This window comes from Ipomoea nil, unplaced genomic scaffold (genome assembly GCF_001879475.1).
Source record: "Ipomoea nil cultivar Tokyo-kokei standard unplaced genomic scaffold, Asagao_1.1 scaffold0480, whole genome shotgun sequence".
Taxonomy (NCBI): domain Eukaryota; kingdom Viridiplantae; phylum Streptophyta; class Magnoliopsida; order Solanales; family Convolvulaceae; genus Ipomoea; species Ipomoea nil.
In genome coordinates this window covers 3,130,376-3,154,535 of record NW_017616908.1, presented here as the reverse complement: position 1 = coordinate 3,154,535, position 24,160 = coordinate 3,130,376, and the positions used below count along the sequence as shown (strand labels likewise).

At 39.9% G+C, this 24,160-nt stretch overlaps 2 protein-coding genes and 1 long non-coding RNA gene across 3 annotated transcripts; 2 read left to right on the top strand and 1 right to left on the bottom strand.

Moving 5' to 3' along the window:
- The first annotated feature begins 822 nt into the window (after positions 1 to 822).
- On the top strand, positions 823 to 1,894 carry LOC109173439. Its single transcript, XR_002052912.1, has 3 exons — positions 823 to 1,024; positions 1,102 to 1,367; positions 1,451 to 1,894. It is a non-coding gene; the product is annotated as an uncharacterized LOC109173439 (long non-coding RNA).
- An 18,082-nt stretch (positions 1,895 to 19,976) lies between these two features.
- On the top strand, positions 19,977 to 23,848 carry LOC109173438. The gene is made up of 5 exons (XM_019322668.1): positions 19,977 to 20,098; positions 20,199 to 20,248; positions 22,768 to 22,816; positions 22,910 to 22,944; positions 23,064 to 23,848. Exons 1-5 carry the CDS (start codon positions 20,064 to 20,066, stop codon positions 23,699 to 23,701), a joined length of 807 nt encoding a protein of 268 aa, XP_019178213.1. The 5' UTR covers positions 19,977 to 20,063; the 3' UTR covers positions 23,702 to 23,848.
- LOC109173437 lies at positions 20,793 to 22,548 on the bottom strand. The gene is made up of 2 exons (XM_019322667.1): positions 22,054 to 22,548; positions 20,793 to 21,915 (listed from the first exon to the last, which is right to left on the bottom strand). The coding sequence occupies exons 1-2, from the start codon at positions 22,234 to 22,236 to the stop codon at positions 21,037 to 21,039; spliced, it is 1,062 nt and encodes a 353-aa protein (XP_019178212.1). The 5' UTR covers positions 22,237 to 22,548; the 3' UTR covers positions 20,793 to 21,036.
- Positions 23,849 to 24,160: the final 312 nt, after the last annotated feature.

Below are 24,160 nucleotides of genomic sequence, written 5' to 3'. Positions count from 1 at the left end.
ATTTTGTTGGTTTATATTGTGCGTGTACTTTTCCTCTGGTTCTTTGGACGATTTTTTGGACTCCGTAGACACCGGAGTTCTCCCCTTGCACGATACTAACGACACCCCTTCTCCCTTTGCTATGCACCCCCCTTCTGCGGAGGTTTTTTTAGATGCCCATCCCCTTCTTATGGACGACCCCAACTCTGCCCTGTTTGAGGACCCTGCCATGTACACCCCTTTAGAAACACCGGTTCCCTATTCAACTTTGGCATTGACCTCCTCACAAGAGTTCGAGGATGCCAAGGGCTATGCGGGCTCGGTTGTCGAGGTTCGCCTACCTTCCCCGGCAGGGAACGTTACAGCGCCCCTGAGCCTCATTTCTTTGGGGTCCACGTGCAATCCCTATACCTTGGTTTTCGCTTCCCCATTCACCCCTTGGTTGTGCCTTTTCTAAACCATTACGGTGTAGGTCCGGGGCAATTAGTCCCCAATGCCCATTACATGCCCCTTGCTTTTCTTCTCCGATGCCACACCATTAATGTGAGACCCTATATAGACCTCTTCCAAAGTCTTTTTCAAGTTACTTCGTCCTCGGGCTTCGCGAGCAAGGGTTTCGTGGCTATTGCGGCTCAGGCACACATGAATGTGTTCCATGACATCAATCAGACCAACAGGGACTGGAAGCCCCACTTCGTCTTTATCTCTGTTGGCTCTCCTCGCCCGTTCCTCTCTTGGAACAATCGCTTCGTGCGGCGCAGGATCCCCGTCCAGACAGCCCCCTTGGCTCGGGACATCCACGCCTTTCGGGGTGAGCTGGGTGAGATCGTCATCGGAGATATGATTACCGAGGAGAACATGCAAAGTTTGGGATTCACATCGGGCGCTCAGCTGCCGCCGCATATTCGCCCCCGCTTCTTACGTGTATCCAGGTCCGACGCACACCCCTTGATTGATTTGAGCGATTCCTCGGGGTCATCGACCGAGGTCTTTGCCTAGCCCTCTTCCCGGTCCATTGTTTGTCCTTCTCGCGCCTCCTCTAGAGGTCTCTTCTTTCTTCTCTGCTGGACCACCAACTATTTATATCACCCACATGTTAACCCAAGTTTGTTTTTATTGCAGTGAGATCTCCTGGTATGGCCTCGTTCCGTGAGCGCCTTGAACGTGCTGTGGAGCGCGCTCATGCGGTGAAGAGACAGAGGGTCGTCTCGCATCCCCAGGTTCCCCTGGCTGAGCCCAGCCGTCCGTCGCCTGCGGAGACTAGATCACAGTCCTACCGACCTCTTCCGCCGCCGTCCGTGCCTCCCTCGCCTCCGCCTGTTTCGTCCACGCGTTACCTGCCCGTCGATGTTGGTGATGCGCTTTGAACTTTTCAGGCTTCCCTCGAGGTATATTCTTTTCCTTTTGATCTTTGTTTCTCTTTAACTTCCCCATTCACCCCGTTTTGACGGTGTCTTGGCATTTCCCGCAGGATTAGGCTGCCTCCTCCGTGGCCCGTGTTGAAGACGAGCAGAGGCGTGCCCGCGTGGTGAGCAAGGTCTTAGAGGCTGAGACTAGACGAGCTAACAAGCTTCAGAAGACTTTGGAGGTGGAGAGGAAGAGACATGCTGAAGAGCTTGCACGCGTCATCCCCGCCTATAAGAGATCTATCTTGTTCGTTCAGGATATGCCGAGGCGTATGTTTGTGAGCACATTAATGAGATAGTCGCCTCCTGGTTTGCTAGTGACGCTGGGAAGGAGATGATGGCGAATGAGATTGTCGTGTCCTACCAGTTGGGAAGGTATGAGATGCAGCAAGGCATCTACACCACCCTACGCCAGAAGGGCGATACATTCGATCCGGAGATCCTGGAGCTGCTGGCCAAGATGGAGAACCCCGAGCCGGAGACGCCTGCGGATAGGGCGGACACTGCCGCTGTCGTGTCCTTCTCTTTGTCACCCCTTTGATCATGCTGACGAACTGGTGGCTATGGTTTCCCCTTCGAGAGCTGTTTCACCCACCTTGCTGCCGTTGGGGGGCGACCACTGCCGTTGCGCCGTCGGCAGAGCTGTTGTAACACCCCGTGTTACGGCCCCTAAGACCAATTAATTAATTAATCTATAACCCATGAGAAAGAATAATTTATTATGATTAAGTTGGGAAAAAGGCCCACCATAGTCCGTGGACCCCATCCCTAAAGCCCAATACCTAATCCTAGGAGGATTAAACCCCATAGCATATAAATAGAGAACTTGGAAGGCATTTAGAATCCCCACCACAATAATCTCTCACCACCCAAAGAGCTCCAAGAATTCCCCTAGGAGAAATCAAGAAATCAAGAAAGCTTAAAGAAAGATCCTTCATAGCCAAGGAATTAATTAAGGCTAAGAGGTAACTCATGTCTCAACAAAACTTATTTTCATAGTTATGGTTTCCCCTTAGGGTTTCCCCCATATTGTTGTAAATGACGATTTATGATGATTATTGCTGATGTTGATATAATGATTCCATGAGGAATCTTGATAATCTTGATATTGGGAGTTCTTGATAAATATGAGGTTCTTGATAATTAATTGGGATTCTTGATGATTATGTGTTGTTCTTGATAATTATGGTGCTCTTGATGATTAGTTGGTATTCTTGATGTTTATGTATTATTCTTACAGAATCTTGCAATTAGAAGACGAATCGTATTCTTGTTGATATAAAAGTGATTAGAACCCTAGGTTGTATCGAATGATATTATTCTTGAATTATCGGGTGGAGAAATCGCATGTTTGGGTGTTGATTATGTTGAGAAAAGCATGATAGGTTATGTGTCGTTCGTTTCTCGTATTTGATCCGTTAATCGCCTACGTGTTGTCGTTAATTACGTTGCAAAGTGTCTAAGCATGGTTTCGGGTTCCACGATGGTTCCCGAGACGTAAACATGATAAAAGGAGTCAGTGGGGGGTAGGGGACCCGCCACCTACCCACTGCCGTAACAGTGTTCCCGGCAGCGGGCAGCCGGCGGGCGGACAGCTGCCCGCCGGCGACCCGCTGCCCGGAACAGTAACTCCGGCGGGCAGCCGGCGGGTGGCCCCCACCCACCGGCTACCCGCTGGAATCTCACCCCACCCGGGACCCCGGCTTCCCCGTTTGATGTTTCCCCGATCCCCGTGGTGTCCCAACGGACCCCGTTTGTCGTGCCTATGTCTAGTTTGATGTTTCGGGTACCGTTCGTAGGTTTGTGAGTCTGTTATATCGCATGCTAGTTGAATTGGTATCCCGTTGACCTAGGTGAAGGAAGTATGGACCCCTTAGGACTATTCTTAGTATGTGATGGATCACGCATAGGTTTGTTATACGCTTTATCCCCCTTCCCAATGTGTAACGTGGGTTGCATGTTCTTGCTATGTGTTATGTGTGTGTGCTACCCCAATTCGGTTGCGATCGGATTGGTTATCCTGAGCTACGGTTCAGAAGCTGGCTGCGGTCAGATTGGTATTCCTGGCTGTGGTCAGATGACATTCTCTTGGGCTGCGGTCAGATGACATTCTCTTGGGCTGCGGTCCACCGTTTGGTTGCGATCAAACGTTTCTATACGAGCTGCGGTTCGTCCTTTATCCTGGCTGCGGTCAGATGACACTCTCTTGGGCTGCGGTCCACTGTTTGGTTGCGATCAAACATTATGATGAGCTGCGGTTCATCGGTCGGTTGCGATCGACCTCCCCGTGTTGCGATACGGGGCATGGTGCTGCGGGGTCGTGTCAGAGCTATATGCGCTGACCCTCATGTATGGGCATGCGATTGGTCCTGTGGCGCCAACAATGTGCATTATGTGTTGCGATATGGACGAGTTATGACTATGAGTGCCTTGGGATGTGACCATGGGTTTCATATTGGGGATTGTTTATGATGGGTTATGATTACTGCTTATGCTTTGCCTTAATTGCCTTATCTATTATGAACTGCTTATGACTGTTATAACTGTTGCTTGTGCCTGACATTATCTATCGAGTCATTCCCGGTTTTAAAGCTAGAGTTCGTAGAATATATCTTCATGCTCAAAATGGTTTTCGTATATCTATATATATTGCTATATGTATTGTATTTCAACGCGTTGGAGTGGGTTACCAGCATCTCTCGCTGAACAGATATATTTGGCTTTCAGGCACAGAGGACTAGAGCACTGGAGCGCGCTAGAACTGGAATGTAGAAGTAGATTAGCTTCCCTTTCGGCCTGCGTGTCATATTATGCATTGTATTTCAGTGGATATTAGTTAGACAGCCTGTGCATCTGGGTTCTCTAGCCCAGGTGTGGCATAGCACCCCGTACGCTTGTGACATACTCTGGAATGTAATGAGATATTACCTTTATTATATAAGTTTTAAATGTCTTGAAAATATGGGGTGTTACAGCTGTAACCTGTCGCTGCGCCGGACCTGAACGAGTAGACTTGGTCTTATTTATCTTTGCTTGTTTCTATGTTTTTATGTTTTCGAGCATAGACTTGGGATATTTATTCCTGCCCTTTTTTCGTCGCTTATGTCATAGTTGGATGACAACTTTTGCGTCGCGTTTTGCTATGATGTTAATAATGGACTTTTCCTTCACATGTTTTGTGATTTGAGTAATAGACCCTGCAGTCCTTTCGCTGATGCCCCATCAAGATACTGGTGCGGCGGTGGAGGTCGGTAATGGCATCGTAAGTCAGGGTCCTCTGCTGACCCCTGACTGACCTCTTGAGCTGAGGTCCACCGCTGCCCCAGCTCACCTCTCTCTGTCGAGGCCTTGCCGACCTTGGCCTCGGCTCAAAGCCGGGCGCCTTTTTTTTTTTTTTTTTTTTTTTTTTTTTTTTTTTTTTTGCGTTTGGCCAAGTGCGTCCTCAAGCCAAAACTCTCCGTCGGGATTGGTACGCGAGGTCAGACCTCGTGCCCCTTAGGGTGTGATAGTTGCTCCACCTGAGTTGTTTGAGACTAGGCTCTTCCGTCGGGGTTGGTATGCGAGGTCGGACCTCGTGCCCCTTTAGTGTGCAATAGTCGCTCCACCTGAGTCGTTTGAGACTAGGCGCTTGGGCTCTTTCGTCGGGGTTGGTACGCGAGGTCGGATCTCGTGCCCCCTTAGGGTACGATTGAGGGGCCGGGTAAGCCCTCTCCCCTTTATAAACGAGTAAAAATTAGTCAGGAACGGGAATTTTACGTAATTTATTGCAATAGAGGGAACAGACCACCTCTTCACACGTGAGAGGAGGGGACGACGGACCACCTCCTACGAAAATAAAATTACTGGTAATATCTTAATTAACGTTTTGAGTTCCACACTCTAGCTATTGCCTTCCCATCTTAGGGGTGTGCAAACTTCGGAGAATTTTTTGTTAATCGACCAGGAGAATTTTTGGTTAACCAACCAAACCGACAAAGTTTGATTAACCATTTTTTAATCGAACTTTTTCAGTTCGTTTAATGGTTAAATGAATTTCAAAACTTCAGTTAACGGTTAAAGTTTGAAATAACAAATATATAAAGAAGAGCAATGTTACAAAAATCCGTTATGTATTTTTCAAAAAACTTTCCAATTTCCATCCTAAGATGTCATCATCTGATTAGTAGCTACATTTATTTTTAAATTGAGCAAATACGAATTTTAGTCCCACGAGTATTAACAAAATGATAGTTTTGATCCACATGTTTAATTTCTACCAACTTTTATCCACGACTATTGTTTTAATACAAAATTTCATCCACAACTATTATTTTAGTGCCAAAATTCATCTCGTTGGTAGCTGCTCCGTTTAAGACATGTCGAAATTAAAAACTTTGAAGAATATTTTCGTCTTTTTCAACTTAAGATTTCAATTCGAGCATGAATAAAGGAATTTAAGCCCTAAGATCGGTCCCAATTCGCAGTTCTCCTTCTCATCCTACCTTAATTTGAGGAGGAGAATTGCAAATTGGGATCGATATTACGACTTAAATCCATTTATTCATGTTTAAATTGAAATCTTAATTTGAAAAAGACAAAAATATCCTTAATAATTTCATATTTTGACATGTCTTAAACGGATGTGTGATCGACATGATGAATTTTGGCACTAAAACAATAGTTGTGGATGAAAATTGGTAGAAATTAAACATGTGAATCCAAACTATCATTTGGCTAATACTTGTAGGATCAAAATTGGTATTTGCTCTTTTTAAATTAATGGTGAAATCAATCAATTTATTTACACCGAATGAATGAAAGCCATCTAATGAGAGGAAATTTTGGAAATATAATAAAAATCAGGAAGGTAAAATAACATTTTCCCATAAAAAGTTTTATTCTCCATAATAGTTGTGCAATACAAAATGAACTTAATTTTGAAGTACGGTTATTTTTTGCGAAAGACACACTATTATATATATATATATATATATATATATATATATATATATATATATATATATTTGTATTTCTAATTAATTTTATGAACCAAACATTACTGAATTTAAAGTTAAAAATCAACGAAACTTGATAGATAAGGAGTACAGATTAATCCACCAAGAATTATTACAAATTGCAAAATCCAAATTCATCTAGAGGATTATTTTGTTGAATTTTCAACGTTAAATGTCTCTATCGGTAGTCGTTATATATGTGGACTGTAAATATTTGTTGGCATGTGAAAATGGTTAATTAGTAAAAAACAAATTTGATTAGCATTCTTGTTCATTCACATGAAGACATGATAACGCTAAGCAAGATTATTGGCCTATGGATTGAACTTACTTACATCGAGCTTAATGAACCAAATAAAATATTTACTAATTAATTCCGGATTATTATACTGCATGATTCTTTCGGCAAAATTACAGTCCACACAGCTCTGTGAACCACGGTCCAAAATAACGTCGTTAAATTTTATGAGTTAGAATAATATATATTATGAGTTAGAATAATATATATTATGAGTTATACTGTTGTGTGAACGGTGTATTGGATTCCATCTACATATATATCAGCAACCTTTTCACCCTGAAAATTGTATGACGACAACATTCGAATTAAGAAAAGTTGCCAACTAACCTGATTATGTCTGCTTATAATTAATTAATTAATTAATTTTTTCACAATACAAATTGGATTAAATTCAAGTATTTAGCAGTTTCTTGTCTTCCATGCTTGTGATGAGTTGTGATACGTAATTTTCAAAATAAAAATTATATAATAATCAAATGCAAAAAAATAATTAATATAATAGTAATATATTACATAGTGAATGTTATTATTGGGGTGGAGATTTGGAAGATTAATTCTAACATTCTGTCATCAAAAAAAAAAATAAAAAATCAATGGTCAGTGGAAAAAATAAAAACAAAAACATAAGCTTAAAAGGGCCAACAAGTTGCACTGAAATCGCGAACAAGGCGCAAACGTTTTCTCCATGCGGGCTCCACATGTTTAGTCCAAAAATCACACATCCTCTAAAGACCCATTTCCTTCCCTCTCTTCTCCCTCTCTCCTTCATATCACCATTGCTATTCTAAAAAACTGAGCAAAAACTCCACTGATAGAAATGCTCTTAATTTTTATACTTCATTTAAAAAAAAAAAAAATTGAACTCTACACCTTAGAACTGTTATTAATAAAGTTTTAATTTTTTTAAACAAAACTAGTTGATCAATTAAATTGTGTCTAATAAAATGCACCATTTATATATACTTTGAGGAGTTGATGCCATGCAAAATAATGAAACAACACAGGTACATCCACCGCCACCTATAAACCTCCAAATGCCTTTGCATTAAAAACCTGCGCGTCAAAATTTTGAAATTTTAATATTTATCATAAATGAGAGGATATTTAAGTAAAAACTAGTCTTCTTGACGCTCCAAGATTCTGAAGAGCGAAATGCTTTCTACGGCTGAAACACCGGAAACCAGCGATAGGCCGCCGGACATTCACGAGCCCCCAAGGGCAACACGTGCTGAGCTCCCGGAGCAACTTCTGGCTAGAGACTCCTTGCCTGAAGTTGTGCCGGAAACGCCCCAACCCACTTCATCAGCGACTCCGGCCACCGTTAATTACAAGGCTAGCTTGATTAACAACACGCACTTCAAGAATTTAGACTTACCTGAGGAAATCGCATCAGAAGATGAGGAGTCGGATGAACCTGCAAATCTAGACTGCCCTAGAATCAAGATTACCAAAGAGGATAAAGAAAGGATTAGGCGGCCATGGCGTCGGATGCTTATCATCAAGCTACTCGGAAGGACGGTGGGCTACGACTACCTATCCTGGCGCCTTCTAACCTTATGGAAACCAGATGCGCATTTGGAACTTATTGATCTTGACCAAGACTACTACCTAGCAAGGTTTGAATCTCAGAACGACTATGATGCGGTAAGGTTTGGGGTCCTTGGATGATACTGGACCATTATCTTCTTGTTCAGGAATGGAGACCTAAGTTCAACCCGCTCACCGACTCTGTTGAGAAGATCCTGGTATGGGTAAGACTGCCCATGATCCCGATCGAGTACTTTGATGAACTAATTTTGATGCGAATTGGAAACAATATTGGTCGGGCCATCAAAGTTGATATCACCACAGGCTTGGCTACTACGGGAAAATTCGCTAGGATTTGTGTGGAAGTCGATTTATCCAAGCCATTACTGGCCAAATTTGAAGCGGAGGAGGAATGCTACCCTGTGGAATACCAGGGCATCCATTTGAGCTGTTTTAAATGTGGGTTGTATGGTCACAGAGCTGGTCTCTGCGGGCAAGAAGGGTGCAAAACCAGCTTGGAGGTCTCATCCACGATGGATCTTGACAAGGATAAAGACCAGCCTATGGGACCTCCGCAAGAACCAATCCAGACCAAGAAACCAGCCGCAACTAGAGCTCACATGCAAGAGAAGTTTGGACCCTGGATGATCGTGAAGTGCAGGGATCGAAGGCCACCAAAGAAGGACGACCAGAAGGCTGCTCGGAATGACACTCAGAGTATTCCCATGGGTGACAATGATCATCCTCTTCTCAATAGCCCCCAGCTTAATTCTCGGTTTAGTCCCCTGAAGGATCTTGAGGATGAAGGTTTGGCTGAGGACCAAGCTGCGGTTTTCAACTTTTGCGAGAGGCTGCAAGGGGAATCCTTAGCCATGCCAACTCCTGGCTATAAATCACTAGAGAACGTCAGACTCCCCATGTCACCTTTGAAGCGGCCACAGCAAATCTAGACTCGCCACGTTAGGAATACAAGAGGGAGAGGGGGTAGATTGGCTACCCTACGAAGAGCGGCTGCGGAAGAGGATCACACGGTGGTGAGAGGGTCGACCAGAGAGAGGGTGGTAACATCTACCACAGTGAATCACCGGCCAAAGAACCCTGGAATTCTCTCACCCACTGCCCTTAACTCACCTTTGTTGAATACCCCGATGAATGAAAGGATGGACTTCTTTGATTGTGTCACTCCTAAAGAGGCCATGATCGAGAAGGGTGGCAAAGATAGTCATCTTAGCACGAATTTGGATCACTCTAGGCTCACTGGGGCCTCTCTATCTCCTATTGGTTTAGGATGAATGTTCTAGTGTGGAACTGCTAGGGAGCAACGTCACGTTCGTTTCGTCGCACTCTCAAACAGTACCTCCGTGAACACAAGCCAGTCATTACTTGCCTCATAGAACCCAGAGTTTCTGGGAGTCGTGCTAACGACATTTGTTTTGATTTAGGCTTTGATGAATGGTGTAGAGTTGAGGTCGTTGGCTTCTATGGGGGTATATGGGTGTTATGGAAAAGTACCATTTCGGTTACAATCTTGCACACCCACCCTCAGTTTATTTTGCTAGATATTGTTGATTCAGACTCACTTTTGTGGAAATTCTCAGTGGTTTATGGCATCCCTGACCATTCCCTTAGAAACGATTTATTTTCTTGCCTCTCACATGATGCGCTAAATCTGCAGGGCGCATGGCTTTCAGCAAGTGACTTCAACGCGGTTACTTGCAAGGATGAAGTATCTAATTGATCTAACCTTGCTTCTTATAGGTGCGCATGCTTTAAGGATTGGCTCTTCAAGGAAGGATTGATTGATCTTGGGTATTCCGGCCCCAAGTTCTCTTGGTTTAGAGGCTTGTCTCTGTCATCGTTCAAAGCTGCCCGCCTGGACCGCGCTGCTTGCAATCTGGACTGGAGAATTCTGTTTCCGGACAGATCACAACGAAGGTATGAAACATAATCAATCAAGGAATGGGTCACAGCCCAACAACATCAACGATGAATAACACAAGTTATCATAAACCAAACGGAAGGTACAAACAACACACACGCTAGCATTAAGACGACAAACTAGCATGCTTACCAACGGGGAAACTCAAGATAGTTCCGAAGAACACACAAGACACTTCACGGTCCAACGAAACACAATGTTGAACACTTAGCACGATTCAAGACACCAAAGTCCTACATGGATACCTACCATATAGTTCTAGACATACGAAACATCAAGAAGACACTCAAATAGTTCCACAAAAGAACATCGGGAAGTCAAAAGACCAAATACCGAGTCAAACAAATCACGGGGAACAAATCCCATCACATCACCACTCATGTACCCGCGGGTAGTGCCCCACCCGTGGTTCCGCCCGCGGGAAAACCTTCCCACAAGGCCATGTACCCGCGGGTAGGCCGGCGGGTGGTGCCCCACCCGCCGTTCCGCCCGCGGGTACACACTTGTACCACAACTAATCCCTTCGGGGATTTTCTTCTCCAAACAAAAATTCAAGTCCAAAACATGCCAAATCTCACCCAACACAACAAAATGACTTGAATCATGGAAAATTCCAAGCAATGGCACAAAGGAACCCTAAACACAAGCTCTAGATATGCATTTTCACAAGGCAAATGCATAAGCCCTCACATTTCATAGCAAAACACAAGTAGAATCCAAGAAATTACATATAGGTAAGCAAAATAGGTTTTAGTAGAGCATGGGTTACCTCTTGTAGACCAAAAGACTTCACTTTACACCTCAACAAGCTCCTTACAAGGCTTACTTTCCAAACCCACTTCAAGATCAAACCAAAAGATCGTAAAGATCCTACTTTTAAGAAAAAGACATCTAAGATGGAACCAAAAACTCAAGATAGACTTAGATCTTACCCTCCTAGATGCCCAAATAGGTGAAAGGTTGAATCTTGGAAGCAAATCTTGGAATCTTGACAAGGGTCTCAACTTGGCTTGGAGAATAAGCTACACTTCTTTTCTAGAGAGAAGGTAGAGCTAATTTCTAGGAATTGTAAGGAATGAAATGAAGAAGTCTTCTAGGTTAGGTTACAATACTAACTCTTGGTGAAAAGTCAAGAATACCCTTACTAACCTTTAAAAAGTGTAAGGAACAAGGGAACTCCCCTCAAAGCTCAAGGTACAACACAACTTTAAGGTTGACTAGTCAAATTCTAGTCCTTGAGTATTAAAAATCAGGATTTTAGGAGTTAATTCCTCAAATGAAATAGGATTAATTACTCAATTAATCAATGGGTTGAATGTGGATTTTCGGGGTGTCACATCCTCTCCCCCTTCAAAGAAGCTTCGTCCCCGAAGCTTGGGTACGATGAATTAGAAATAAACGCTGATAGGAAACAACATTGTGACAAGAAGTTCAAGAATGAATCCTTTGGTCAAAATTCAAAGGTTCTACAAGGATTTCAAACAAAAAGAAAGGCATAACAATTCAAGAGTTGTCAAGAATTTAACAAGGAGTAGATTGAGCATCACAAACTCTATTCTTAACACCAACCTCAACTACTACCCAGACACTAAGGACAAGACAACCAACACAAAACACCACTACCACTACAAAGCTAACTAAGCCACAAGGCTACAAGCAAAGCAAGCACAAACGCAACAACAAGCAACTGAACAACGGCGACAACGGCCAAAGAAAAGCAACTACAAGGAAAGAGGCGCACAAGGTAACCACAACTACTAGAAGGACTCGCTCTCCGACTCCTCGGACTCTTCCTCGTCTTCTCCTCTACGGCTCAAGCCAGCTTCGATCTGATCTAGCCGATGGTGCACAGCAACGAACTGCGTCCTCATGAAGGCAAAGCCCTCCTCAATCATGCGGTTCTGCTGACGAAGCAAAGCAACAACACGCTCTTCGTGCAACGTGAGGTCGTGCTCCCTCTTGGTGCGAGCTTCCCTTCTTCGTCGATTCTCTTCACTCTCAGAGTCGCTTTCTTCAGCTTCAACGGCTTCTGCCGCTCCCACCTCTTCTTCATGATTGGCTTCATCCTCGGCTTCTTCGTCACCTCCCAAGCTCTGAACAGCGAGGCTCAACTTCCCGGCATGGATTCCAAGCTCAGCTGCTAACTCCGCCCATTCATTAGGTGCTTTCCTTGCCACTTCCTCAAGCGTGATGTACTCACCATCATCCAACTAAAACAGGTTACAACTCCGAAGGTTGGTGGCATCCAAGACTAGCTTTCCCACAGCTTTAGGAGAACAACCATCCACACTGACGCCCTTCCTAACCAAGATCCAGCTCAACACCATTCCGTAAGGCAAACTCTTCCGATTGTGATCCCGACAAAACACCATGTGTTGCAACATCAAAGCAGGCAAGTTGAACTTAACCATATTCTTCAGACAGAAAGCAAAAGTGCACTCCAGCTTACCCAACAACTTGCTCTTGTTATTGTTCGGCAACAGACAGTCCGACACCAACATCACCAAGATACTTTGCTCCGCAGACAACCACTTCTTCTCTGGCCTAGAGGCTTGAGTGAAACCACTCGTACGGCCTAACAAGTAGCTCAAGTAGTCACGGTACCCCATGGTATCCGTACTAATCCAAGAATGACCACTGTACTGAGCCACTCCGGTAGTAGACAAACTCAACAACTGAGCCAACCTCTTCTCAGAAAGCACAACCTTTACACCTCTCACCTTAGAGGTGATTTCAAGCCTTTCACCCTCCTTCGTCACAACCATGTGACGGTAAAACTCTTTCACCAAACTCGGGTATGTCTCGACCCTTATGGCAAGAAACTCATCCAACAAACCTTGATACCTAAGCATATCCAACAAGGAACTAGAAAAAGATTCCGGCTCAAAAGATTTACCTTCAAGAACAAGGTAGTGGGTATCCACCCATTCCGCTTTTCTAGCCAACATTGACCTTCTAGGCATGGTAGGAGATGATCCAAAGCTCAACAAACAAAGCCCACAACTTCTTCCTCTCACTCATGCTACCTCTCCCTCTCTCTCTCAAGCTCTTTCTCTCTCTCTCTCTCTCTCTCTCTCGCGCTCTTGACGACTGCGAACAGCAGACCTACGACGGCGACGGCAGCTCCGACTGTAGCGACGGCGGTGTGGCGGTGGTCCGACGATGGTGGGGCGACGGGTTGGTGGTGGTGGAGCTACGGGTTGGGGATGAGGCTTAGGGTGTTCACGGGTAGAGAAGAAGAAAAAAAAAAGGAGAGAAAATTTTGGGATTTTAGGGATTTGGGAGAAATTGGGGAAAAAGATGATTAAATTTGGGGGATTTTGGGTAAAGTGGAAATTTATGGTTTAGATGGAATTAAAATTGGATAAGTTCCAAGAAAGGCAATTAGCTTAAGTGGTTTAAAAGTTAGGTTGAAAAAGAATAGTTTTGGGTTCGAAACTCAAAGGTTACAATTAGACTTTAGGCTTGATTTTAGAATGCACAAGAAAGAATTTTGGCAAGAATTTTGCTATTTCCAAATTTAAAGAATACTTGGAAATATTTAGGAAATTCACAAGGAATTGTTGTAAGAACAACCAAGTGTAGGGATTGTAGAATTGGTCCAAACACAAGACATAGATGTCAACTAAAGAAGTCACTTAGCAAGAAAAGAGTTTACACTAAGCTCGAAAAGAATACTACCAAGGAAAAACATGCCAAGGATTACCAAGCAACAGACAACTACGAAACACAAGGTAACACTCAAGGCAACAAAAAACACAACACTCGTGGGAAAACAAGGATAGACTCGAAGAAAGGGTTACTCAGGGAAAAGAGGCTCACAAGAAGAGATTCGGTTCAACGGAAAAGGTTAGAGTGAAGGGTTTAGGTATTAAACTCAAGGACACGACGGTTGGAAAGGAAAGGAGGATGAGAGTTTGGGTTCGAAACTTGAGACAACGTCAATTAGGAATAGGGTCAAAGTAATCAAAGTCGCAACTTAGGAAATAAGGTTGCCACTTTGCACAGAATCGTTTGAAATGAAGGATCGAGAACGAGGTTTGAAAGAATTGAAAGGATTTCCTAACGAAGGGTACTAGATTTAGGCTCCAGGATAGCATAGATTAGAAAGGAAATCAAGATTGTCAAGGTTACAACTTAGGAAACGAGGTTGTCATCTTGTACAGAATCAGATTAAGAAGGAAACAAGAACGAAGCTCGAAGAGATAGGAAGAATTTTCCAATAGAAAGGCCTTTGGGTCCATCAAGGTAAAGAGACGAAAACGGCTTAAAGAGAGTTAGGGGTTAGACAAGGGTAAGAGAAGAAGATCAGTTGCACGAGGTGAACGGGTTCACGACTTCCGGCGAAACTTCGGCTTGAAGCTGATGAAGGTTCTGAGCGAGCTGCTCGTTGGTCGGGGTCTCCGGTGTGCGGGCGCGAGGACGAGGAGGCACCGCAACTTCTACAACAACAACACGATTACGAAAAGAAAAGCAACAAACAAGAACAGAAAGCAACACACAGCTCACCGCGCAACCTAGAGTCCTAAGCCTAATACTTAGCTTCTTAAGGTCTCTTAGAGGTCTCAAAACACACTTAACCACTTAGAAAGTCTAGACTTAACTCTTCCTAGGCTCAAAACCTAGTCTTTGATACCAACTGTAACACCCCCCAAACACGACCTATATAAAAGGCCTTAACACCTGCAGATCATACAACAAAAACTAGCACAGCGGAAGATAAAACGAAAACTGGATAAAAGGAATCCAAACGGGGTGTTATGCCACGTCTACCAAACACGGTAAACATTACAGCGGTCAATCTGCAAAGTGTATACATCTATCCCAAAAGACATCAGTCTAAAATTACAACGGCACACAGGCCACAAAACAAAGGTAAAGATACTAGACTACCGGCCACTAAGCAACGCGCTCGTCTAGACATCACCTGAAAGACACAAAGATAAACATTGGGACGACGCCCAGTCAACGATAATGCTGGTAACCCACCAATACCTGTTAAGTATCATACATAGGTAGGATATATACAAAAATCATTTCGAAACAGAATACATATATATATAAGTGTAAAACCAAGAGTAAACACCAACTCAAGACTCATCACTCATCAACAAACAACACGAGAACACATCCCAAGACCACAACGGACAACAACAACTCAAGGATAAAGACACGACAAACGGCAACACATGCCTTTGTGACTACACGTCACAAGTCAAAGCATGAAAAAAAAAACATTTTACAGTACTTACAAATGTTCGAGATTTTTTAAATTTGCATATGATGTTAGAATCTCGCCAGAAAATTTGTTCGAAAGCAACATTCTATAACAAATATAATAGAGACAACTCAACATATGCATATTTATCTTAACTACTCTGTAATACTTATTAAGAATCAAACGTAATAACAACATATATTATTTCATGCATGATACTTACATCAATGTTAAATTTGTAAGGCTTCCGATTATTTCTGGTAATTGACCATCCAAATTCCGATCTGAAAAATCACTACAACAGATTTGCAGGAAAATCAATAATAATCAAAGATTTACACAATTAGCTATTAATTGGATTAAATAGCTAATTGGATCATTAGTTCATAGTTCAATACAAAGTTAGGAAAAACAGTACAATCAAATTGAAGATTATGATAAGAAAAAGAGGTTTTTTTATTTTTTAAAGAAAATATTAACGAGATACAAATAGTAATAATCCTAAACTATATATTCTCTCTTCAAAAAAAAAAGTAATAATTCCTTAGAACTATATATTTTTCAGGCTTATTTAATGTGTCTGGTTCAGTTAACAAGATGTGACTATTTCACTGAAGTTATTTACAGAATAATTTTTTATAATATTTAATACTGCATACAAAATTGTTAAGGAAAATAACCAAAGAAAGAAAATGTGTCATAACTAATGAATAGTAAATACAATATGTAATGTGACAGATGGATTAATTATTTAATAATATTTCTCTAATTATATATATATATATATATATATATATATATATATATATATATATATATTATTTTTAATGAGAAAATGACATTTTTTTCTCCAAAATTATATGCTTATAGCATTTTTTCCATAAATTATTCATGTATTCACAGTAGCCTTTCAATTATTTTAGAAGTGACGATTTTCTTCATTTTTGATAAATGTATATTTGTACCCTTAAAAATAAGGGTAAAATAGGTATTTCATTTATTTTTTTCTTCAACAAATTATTACTTATATGTGTGAATCAAAATAAATGCGTAAGAGAAAATATATCATTTACAAATATTATAATTATAATTCTAAACTAATGTTAGTAACAAGATTAAGACTTAAAATACAAATAATGCATTATTTTAATGCTAATTTTGGGATTTAAGTCCTAATTATATTACTATCATTAGCTTAAAATTATAATTATAATATTTGTAAATGATGTCTGTTATTTTTTTGCATTTATTTTGATTCCCATATATAAGCAATAGTTTGTTGGAAAAAGAAAAGTAACTTGAAATACCTATTTTGTCTTTATTTTTAACGGTCCAAAAACTCATTTAACATATAGGGAAAAATTGGCCACTTTAAAAATAATTGAGGGAACTAATATTGTGAATACATGTATAAATCAAATAAAAGAAACTATAAACATATAATTTAAGAGGAAAACTATCATTTCCCTATATTTATTCACATTTGTCCTTGACTAGCATCACTAAAATCACCTTCTCATCACGAAGAAAATATTTTGCATTGATACCACCCTCAATCTTGCTAGATCTCCCGATGAATAGTTATGGTTCATATTTAAAAAAAATAAATATAATTTATTTTTAATTAAATAATTATAATAACGTTAGAGATTATGATTCTGTTTGGAAAATATAGCTGAATAGCTAGTTGAAATTTAAAAAAATTAGTAGCTGAAGTTAAAAGTTGGAAACTCAAATGTGTATTGGTTATAAAGCAACCTAAAAAGTTAATAAATCACGAACTCTTACTAGGAGTTGAACTTGTAAGTCAATAACCTAACCAATTTAGTTAGGGTTGCTTCTAATTTAAACTATTCCTAATAATAAGGAGAGGGAAAAAAAATATTGTGAAATGCCCTTCAAAGTTGAAGATAATTATGAAAATGTTATTATGTTTTATTCATTTTATATTTTTCATACCCAAGGGTGCGGCCAATAAGTAGTTCTCGTTAGAAGTCAAACTTGTAATCTTATGATAAAATTCGAGGTTGCGGCCAAATGCACGTAAACAAGAAAATCGTAAGAATTATTTGAACTATTAAAATAAAATTAATATACTACATTTGTATCACCCGGCAAACATCGTTATCGAGACTGCAGTCGCAAATAACGCTATCTGATCCACTTTGATCAATTTCACAATTCGTGTTATAAGTCATCGTCTCACATCCAAGCAATTCAAGAATGGCTTTCTCTGGCATATGTGAGAGAGAAACAAAAATAAATAAATACATAAAAAACCAATACATAACATTTTAGTTGATCAATTATAACTGGTATCAAATAATTTCTCAATATAATTAAATCCACTATAACTATAAAGGCATATGTCTCCACTAACTATAATTTCTCAGTAGGCGTTATTGGTTCTTTGTGTTTCAGTAGGTTGAGAAAGTATATGAACAGATACTACAATGTAATAGAGTCAGTAACTTTCAAAAAAAAAAATAAAGGCATATGTCTATGACAAATAAAAATAAAATATTCCAAAAATATATGAATTGTTATATTTGAAAATAAACATTAAAACATGACGTTTGGTTGGAAGGAATGAATTAAGGGGGAAATGAATTGTAATTCGGTGGAAAAAGAATAAGGTGAGAATAAAGTAGGAATTCAAATTACAATGTTTGATATGCATAAATAGGATTATAGGAAATTGAAAAGGAATAAGTGATACAATGACTAAAATGTCCTTATGTAATACTTCATCCGTCCTTAATTGATTGTCTCATTTACTTTTTTGCATGATTTTTAATACAACATAACAAATGTTACTAACTTTCAATATGAAACATAATTAATTTGATAAAATAATTTGAACAAAAAACACATTATAAATTACACATCTCATTATTAATATAAATAAAAGAATGTTATATATATATATATATGTGTGTGTGTGTGTGTGTGTGTTAAATATAAAAAAAGTTATTAAAAACGTGACAGTGTTGAAGTCATAGGGAAAAGAGTAAAAAATATTAGAACTATGTTAATACAATAATTTGAACACTTGACCTTAGACCTTTAACATTACTAAATATGTGCTCTACCAACTAATTAAACTCATTTCTTGTTGACATTTAGTAGTTTTGTTATACTAATACTGAAACTCGTACTATATAACATATATACATACAAAGACTATATATGGGGTGGAGGTGGGGTGAGGCCTTTGGCTCTGTCCCTGATTACAAAAATACAATATTGGTTTATAGGGGCAGAACAAAAAATATTGGTCAGTGGAGGCGAAAAAAAAAAAAAAACTTCAAAACGTGATAAAAGAATATTTATAATAAAATATGAAATCGTTGGAACAAATTGTATATTATCCCTATTAATATTATATTCATAAATACTTTTTAATTTAATTATATCAACTCTAAGTATTTTATATTAATTTAAATACAATAATACACAATTGAAACTTTTAGATTATATTAACTAGATAGTTCATAAAAATGAAGTTTTCTTATAAAATATTAACTAAATAATTCAAATTGGTCATTTCACTTTTAATTGCACCCAAACTAGTCCCCTGACTATAGTAAAACACTGAATTGCCAGTTTTACCCCTCATTTAAACATCCACATAACACCAAAACTAACAAAGAACCATTTTGGCTTAACATTCAATAGTTGGAGGACTACTTTGGGTGCAATTAAAAGTCAAGGAACCAATTTGAGAAAATGTCATAATTGGAGGAACATTTTAAGAATGAGGAAATTTCAATTTTGGTCATATGACTAAAGGGGTCATGTTAATTTCAGTCCTTGACTTTTAAAAGTGTCAATTTAGTACCTTAACTATACATTTTTTGTCAATTTTGGTCACTCCAGCCAAATTGCGTCGGAAAATTTTAATTGTTAAAATAATGAGGATATTTTGATCATTTCACTTCTCTTTTCTTCTTCCTAGGCGAGTCCATCCCTTCCTCTCCCGTTTCCGGTGATTGCAATGAACTAAGATGATGGCGAAAGGAGGCTTGATGATATTAAAGATAGGGTTTAGAGGGAGAAAGAACGCCGGAAACGGGAGAGAAAGAGATGGACTCGCCGGAGAAGAATAAAAGAGGTGTGAAACGACCAAAATACCACCATTATTTTAACTATTAAAATTTTCCGGCGAAATTTGGCCGGAGTGACTAAAATTGACAAAAATTGCATAGTTAAGATACTAAATTGACACTTTTAAAAGTTAGTGACTGAAATTAACAAAGACTCCTATCGTCATATGACCAAAATTGAAATTTCCTCTTTTAGGAATTAACTCTATCCAAAATTAATGAATTATATGTTCAGAATTAATGAACTATATATCTAGGAGACGTAAACGCGAAAATGGTAAAAATCCTGGAGTTTTAATAAATAAAAAAAAATTGATCGATGGAGTTAAACAGTGCCACTAATGATAGCGTTGCTCCATAGTGAAACGACGTCGTTCACAACCGTGTGCATCATGCATGGTGCACACAGTTGCACCAAAATGATTGTTATTAATTTTGAGACTCTTTAATTTATTAAAAACAAAAGTCAACTCCTCGGCTTTAATTTCAACTGCGGGTACCGCTTTCCTAACTGTCTCCTACAGTCCTACTAGTTCACTCGTCACCGGCAGACCATCGTCCATTCGTCCCTGCGTCGAAGCCACAACTCAGATATGTCTTCCATTGACGACGAAAGCTCGAACTTAAGGTTGGATATTTATGCTGTATTTGCTTGTATTTTGTTTTATGTTTTTTTTTTTTGCCGTTTTTTTTGCCTAATTTCTTCCTTTGCCTAACCCTAAATGAAGGGACAAGAACAGCCCAGAAAACACTTCAGGTGGAAGCTCCAAAGATAAAGGTATATCTTCTTATTCATTGTTATGTTATGCTTCTGCAACCTTTTTGAATAAACAAAATGTCACACACTTAGGCTCACAGTAAAGAAAAAACAGAAAGCAGAGGTGAAGAAGAAGAGAAATGGAGTTAGGTTTAAGAGAGAATTTGGGGAAGAAAAGGAATTAGGGTTGATTCTTCAATATCCAAAACATCCAGAATACATAACAAAAAGGAAAAACAATAATTTAAAGCTATCCTAGCTAATACATCCAAAAAAGCCCAACAAACTCCGCATTCTTCGCTTCTGGAAGCTCATTCTGCCCAGCTCATCAACGGCCAACCGTTAGCTTCATAGGACGTCGTTCTCAGCTTCACTCAAACTCCCTCCAACGGCTAGTCTTCCAACGATGTCGTTTGGTTAAGTGGAACAGAATTATTAGAACTAACTCAAACGGCACCGTTTTGGTCCTCCGACTTTCATCACTTAGATTCTGCACCAATCTCTTCTCCCTTCTTGCAATCCAAACCAGTAGTCTAGTCTACCTCTTTAAGGGTCAAGGCTGATAAGAGTAAAGAGACAGGATCAAGAAATCTAGGAGATTATGATATCGAAAGTAAAACCAAAGGAAAGAAAAACAAGGGAATTCAAAGAATATCCCTCCAACAAGAATAAATTCTTGCCCACAGCTACTTAGAGCTAATTGTTCCAATTCTACTTGATGCCCCCTCTTCTAAGAGATGGTCCCTATTTATAATCTATTACCATATGTAAAATAAGGTAGGAGCATCAATTACTGATTACATAATTATTCAATCCCTAATTATACTCTCCATAAAATCAGTCAATCCCTTATTCTGTGCTTCCTTGAATTCTGCCACTAGAATGATTTGATAACTTTCCTTTCTTGCCTGATTTGTATCATTACCGACCGCTAATGAAACAGCCTTGTCCTCAAGGCTGGAGTGCAAAGCATGGTGTTGTTTAACATGCCCGAGTTGTGACCCATGAAAAACATGGTGTGCTCTAAATGTGGGTGGCAGCATACGTTTGTTAGCGAGTGCACTTAATTTTTGCAAAATTCTAAAAGGCCCATAATACCATGGAGCTAGCATTGCGTTAATACGACGTTGGACCGTAGAGTGGCAATGAGGCTGGAGCTTAAGCAGCACATTATTACCCTTAGCAAACACTAAGTCACACCTTTTGGCTTGGGCCATCTTGTCCCTACGATGTTGAGCGTGATCTAGATTGAACAGGTGTTGCTTGGCAAAAAAGATTGGCAAGAACCTTGGTGGTGAATGGTTGACATAGACATGTGCTTGGTATTCATTAGCAAATTCATCCATAGTGCTGACTTGATGAAGAACAATTGGTTGTTCAACGAGAGGGGTGGAGAGATCACTATTGATTTTGTCCATGAGATCCACTTTAAAGTTCAGTGTTGGGGTTTGTTGTTGTGACACATGGAATGTTGATCCTTCCTTACTAACAAAGGCTGTTGTGCCCTTCAATTCTTCACGAATCTGTTGTATAGCAAAGGGATGTTCTTCTTGAGCAAGGTAGTCACTCAGATCAATCCCATAGAAGTTAGGAACTTGAATCCTCATGGTAGTGAGTTGGGGGCCAGTTGTGGTGGCTGGGTAGAGAGATGGTTTGGTGGTGTGGGATTTTTCTATCGGGGATTCAATCTTGGAGCCAGGCTTGGTGACAAGACTGGATAGTGAGTTAGGAACTTGAATCCTCATGGTAGTGAGTTGGGGGCCAGTTGTGGTGGCTGGGTAGAGAGATGGTTTGGTGGTGTGGGATTTTTCTATCGGGGATTCAATCTTGGAGCCAGGCTTGGTGACAAGACTGGATACGTCATGCCCATTACTTTGCAGCCACAAGGTAACCATCTTGGTTAGTTTAGCGACAGATTCCTCCAACTTGGTGAGTCCTTGACACAATTCAGTGTGTCCTGTTCCCTGACTCTTCTCTAATGCGTCAACTCTTGAGTCCAATTGTGTCATGTTGGTTGGCAGGTCGGACCAATTGATAAGAGTAAAGAGACAGGATCAAGAAATCTAGGAGATTATGATATCGAAAGTAAAACCAAAGGAAAGAAAAACAAGGGAATTCAAAGAATATCCCTCCAACAAGAATAAATTCTTGCCCACAGCTACTTAGAGCTAATTGTTCCAATTCTACTTGATGCCCCCTCTTCTAAGAGATGGTCCCTATTTATAATCTATTACCATATGTAAAATAAGGTAGGAGCATCAATTACTGATTACATAATTATTCAATCCCTAATTATACTCTCCATAAAATCAGTCAATCCCTTATTCTATGCTTCCTTGAATTCTGCCACTAGAATGATTTGATAACTTTCCTTTCTTGCCTGATTTGTATCAAAGGCCATGACACAAAACTGCACAAAGCCACGTGTAGTCCTTTCTCAGCCTAATTTTTTTATTTTATAATATCACTGTCCTTAGGGATATAACATGTTATTGGTTTGGCAGTAACTCTTACTAATTGTTGCATTTGATAATTTACAGAGAAGAACATGGAAGACGTAGACTTGCATGATATTCCAGAACTGGAATGGTACCATTTCTTTGCATTCTTTATGGTTTGATAACTTTCCTTTCCTGCCTGATTTGTATCAAATTGCCTAATTTGTTTTTCGCCTAAATGAAGGATCGAAAAGACAGCAGCTGGCTCCAGCAGAGATGGTATGTCTTCGAATGATATTTTGACAGTAATTCATTGCTTTATTTAGAGATGGTATGCCTTCGAATGATATTTTGACAGTAATTCATTGCTTTATTTCTGAATTAATGCTTAATTGCAGTGAAGAAGAAAATTGTACGTCAAGGTGTGGCAGATGGTGTTGCTGTGGGAGTGTTACACGCTGATGATGTTATTCGGGGATTATATTGTGCCGACGTTGATTTGGAGGGGATTACCGGGGATGTCACTGTGACATATTTGTTAGGTAAGGTTTGTGTGATTGCCGTGAAGGGCTCAGTCGATGTGTTCACTGTAAAAGGGGACATATCGATTGAAGCTGTGAAGGGGGATGTCGAAATTGATGGTGTGGTTGGGGATATCACTATCAAATGCGTCAATGGCGATGTTATGATCAGAAATGTCAAGGGTAATATTACACTGGGTTATGTTGCAGGTAGTGTTTTTGTAGATACTGCATTAGGTACTGTTCTTGTTGAAGCTGTGAAGGTTGATGTTGACCTATATAGTGTGTATAAAGATGCCAAGGTGAGGATGGTTAAAGGTGATGCCGGACTCTATGGCGTGGGAGGTGATGGGATTCTAGAAGACATAAAAGCTGAGACCATTATGCGAGATGTGATAGGTGTTATGATGTTGAACAATCGTGTTATAGAGAAAACCATGCCTGTCAATCCATCACTGACAACTAGCATCAAGGAGAAGTTAGAGAGAGTCCTGGCAAGGGTTTTGAATTCGTGATAAGCAGAACCACAAAGTCCAAGAAAATGAAGAAATGAAGTTTGTTTTTCTTCTTTTTGTTTTTCTTTTGGCAGAAACATTGTGTATGACTTTGAAATGAGGTTGAAAAGTAATTGACACTACAGGATTTTTACATCTATTATTTTCCATGGCTCTCTACTGCATGTTCTGTTCAATATGTTAGCTTTTGTTCCATTGGGATCTGAGTTAGAGCGCATTATTGCTTTGTTTAATTCATTTCAATGAAAATTTTGAAGTCTGTCAAAATAATTAGTAGGAAAACCTCAAAAATGGAATGTTTTTAATATGTCATCAATTATTTGCTAGCTATCTTATCACATAAGTTTCTAAGTCAATTTGCTTGCTTCAATTCAAATGCTCACAATTAGAATTCAACCAGATAAAAATCAGCTCACCCCTCTATTGAAGATTAATCTATTTAAGGATTATGTATTTTAT

Coding starts and splice junctions, on each gene's coding strand:
- LOC109173438 (XM_019322668.1), top strand. CDS start 20,064: ATGTCTTCCATTGACGACGAAAGCTCGAACTTAAG. Junction 20,099..20,198: donor GACGAAAGCTCGAACTTAAG/GTTGGATATTTA, acceptor CCCTAAATGAAG/GGACAAGAACAGCCCAGAAA. Junction 22,945..23,063: donor AGCTGGCTCCAGCAGAGATG/GTATGTCTTCGA, acceptor GCTTAATTGCAG/TGAAGAAGAAAATTGTACGT.
- LOC109173437 (XM_019322667.1), bottom strand. CDS start 22,236: ATGACACAATTGGACTCAAGAGTTGACGCATTAGAGAAGAGTCAGGGA. Junction 21,916..22,053: donor TCACCAAGCCTGGCTCCAAG/ATTGAATCCCCG, acceptor CCTGGCTCCAAG/ATTGAATCCCCGATAGAAAA.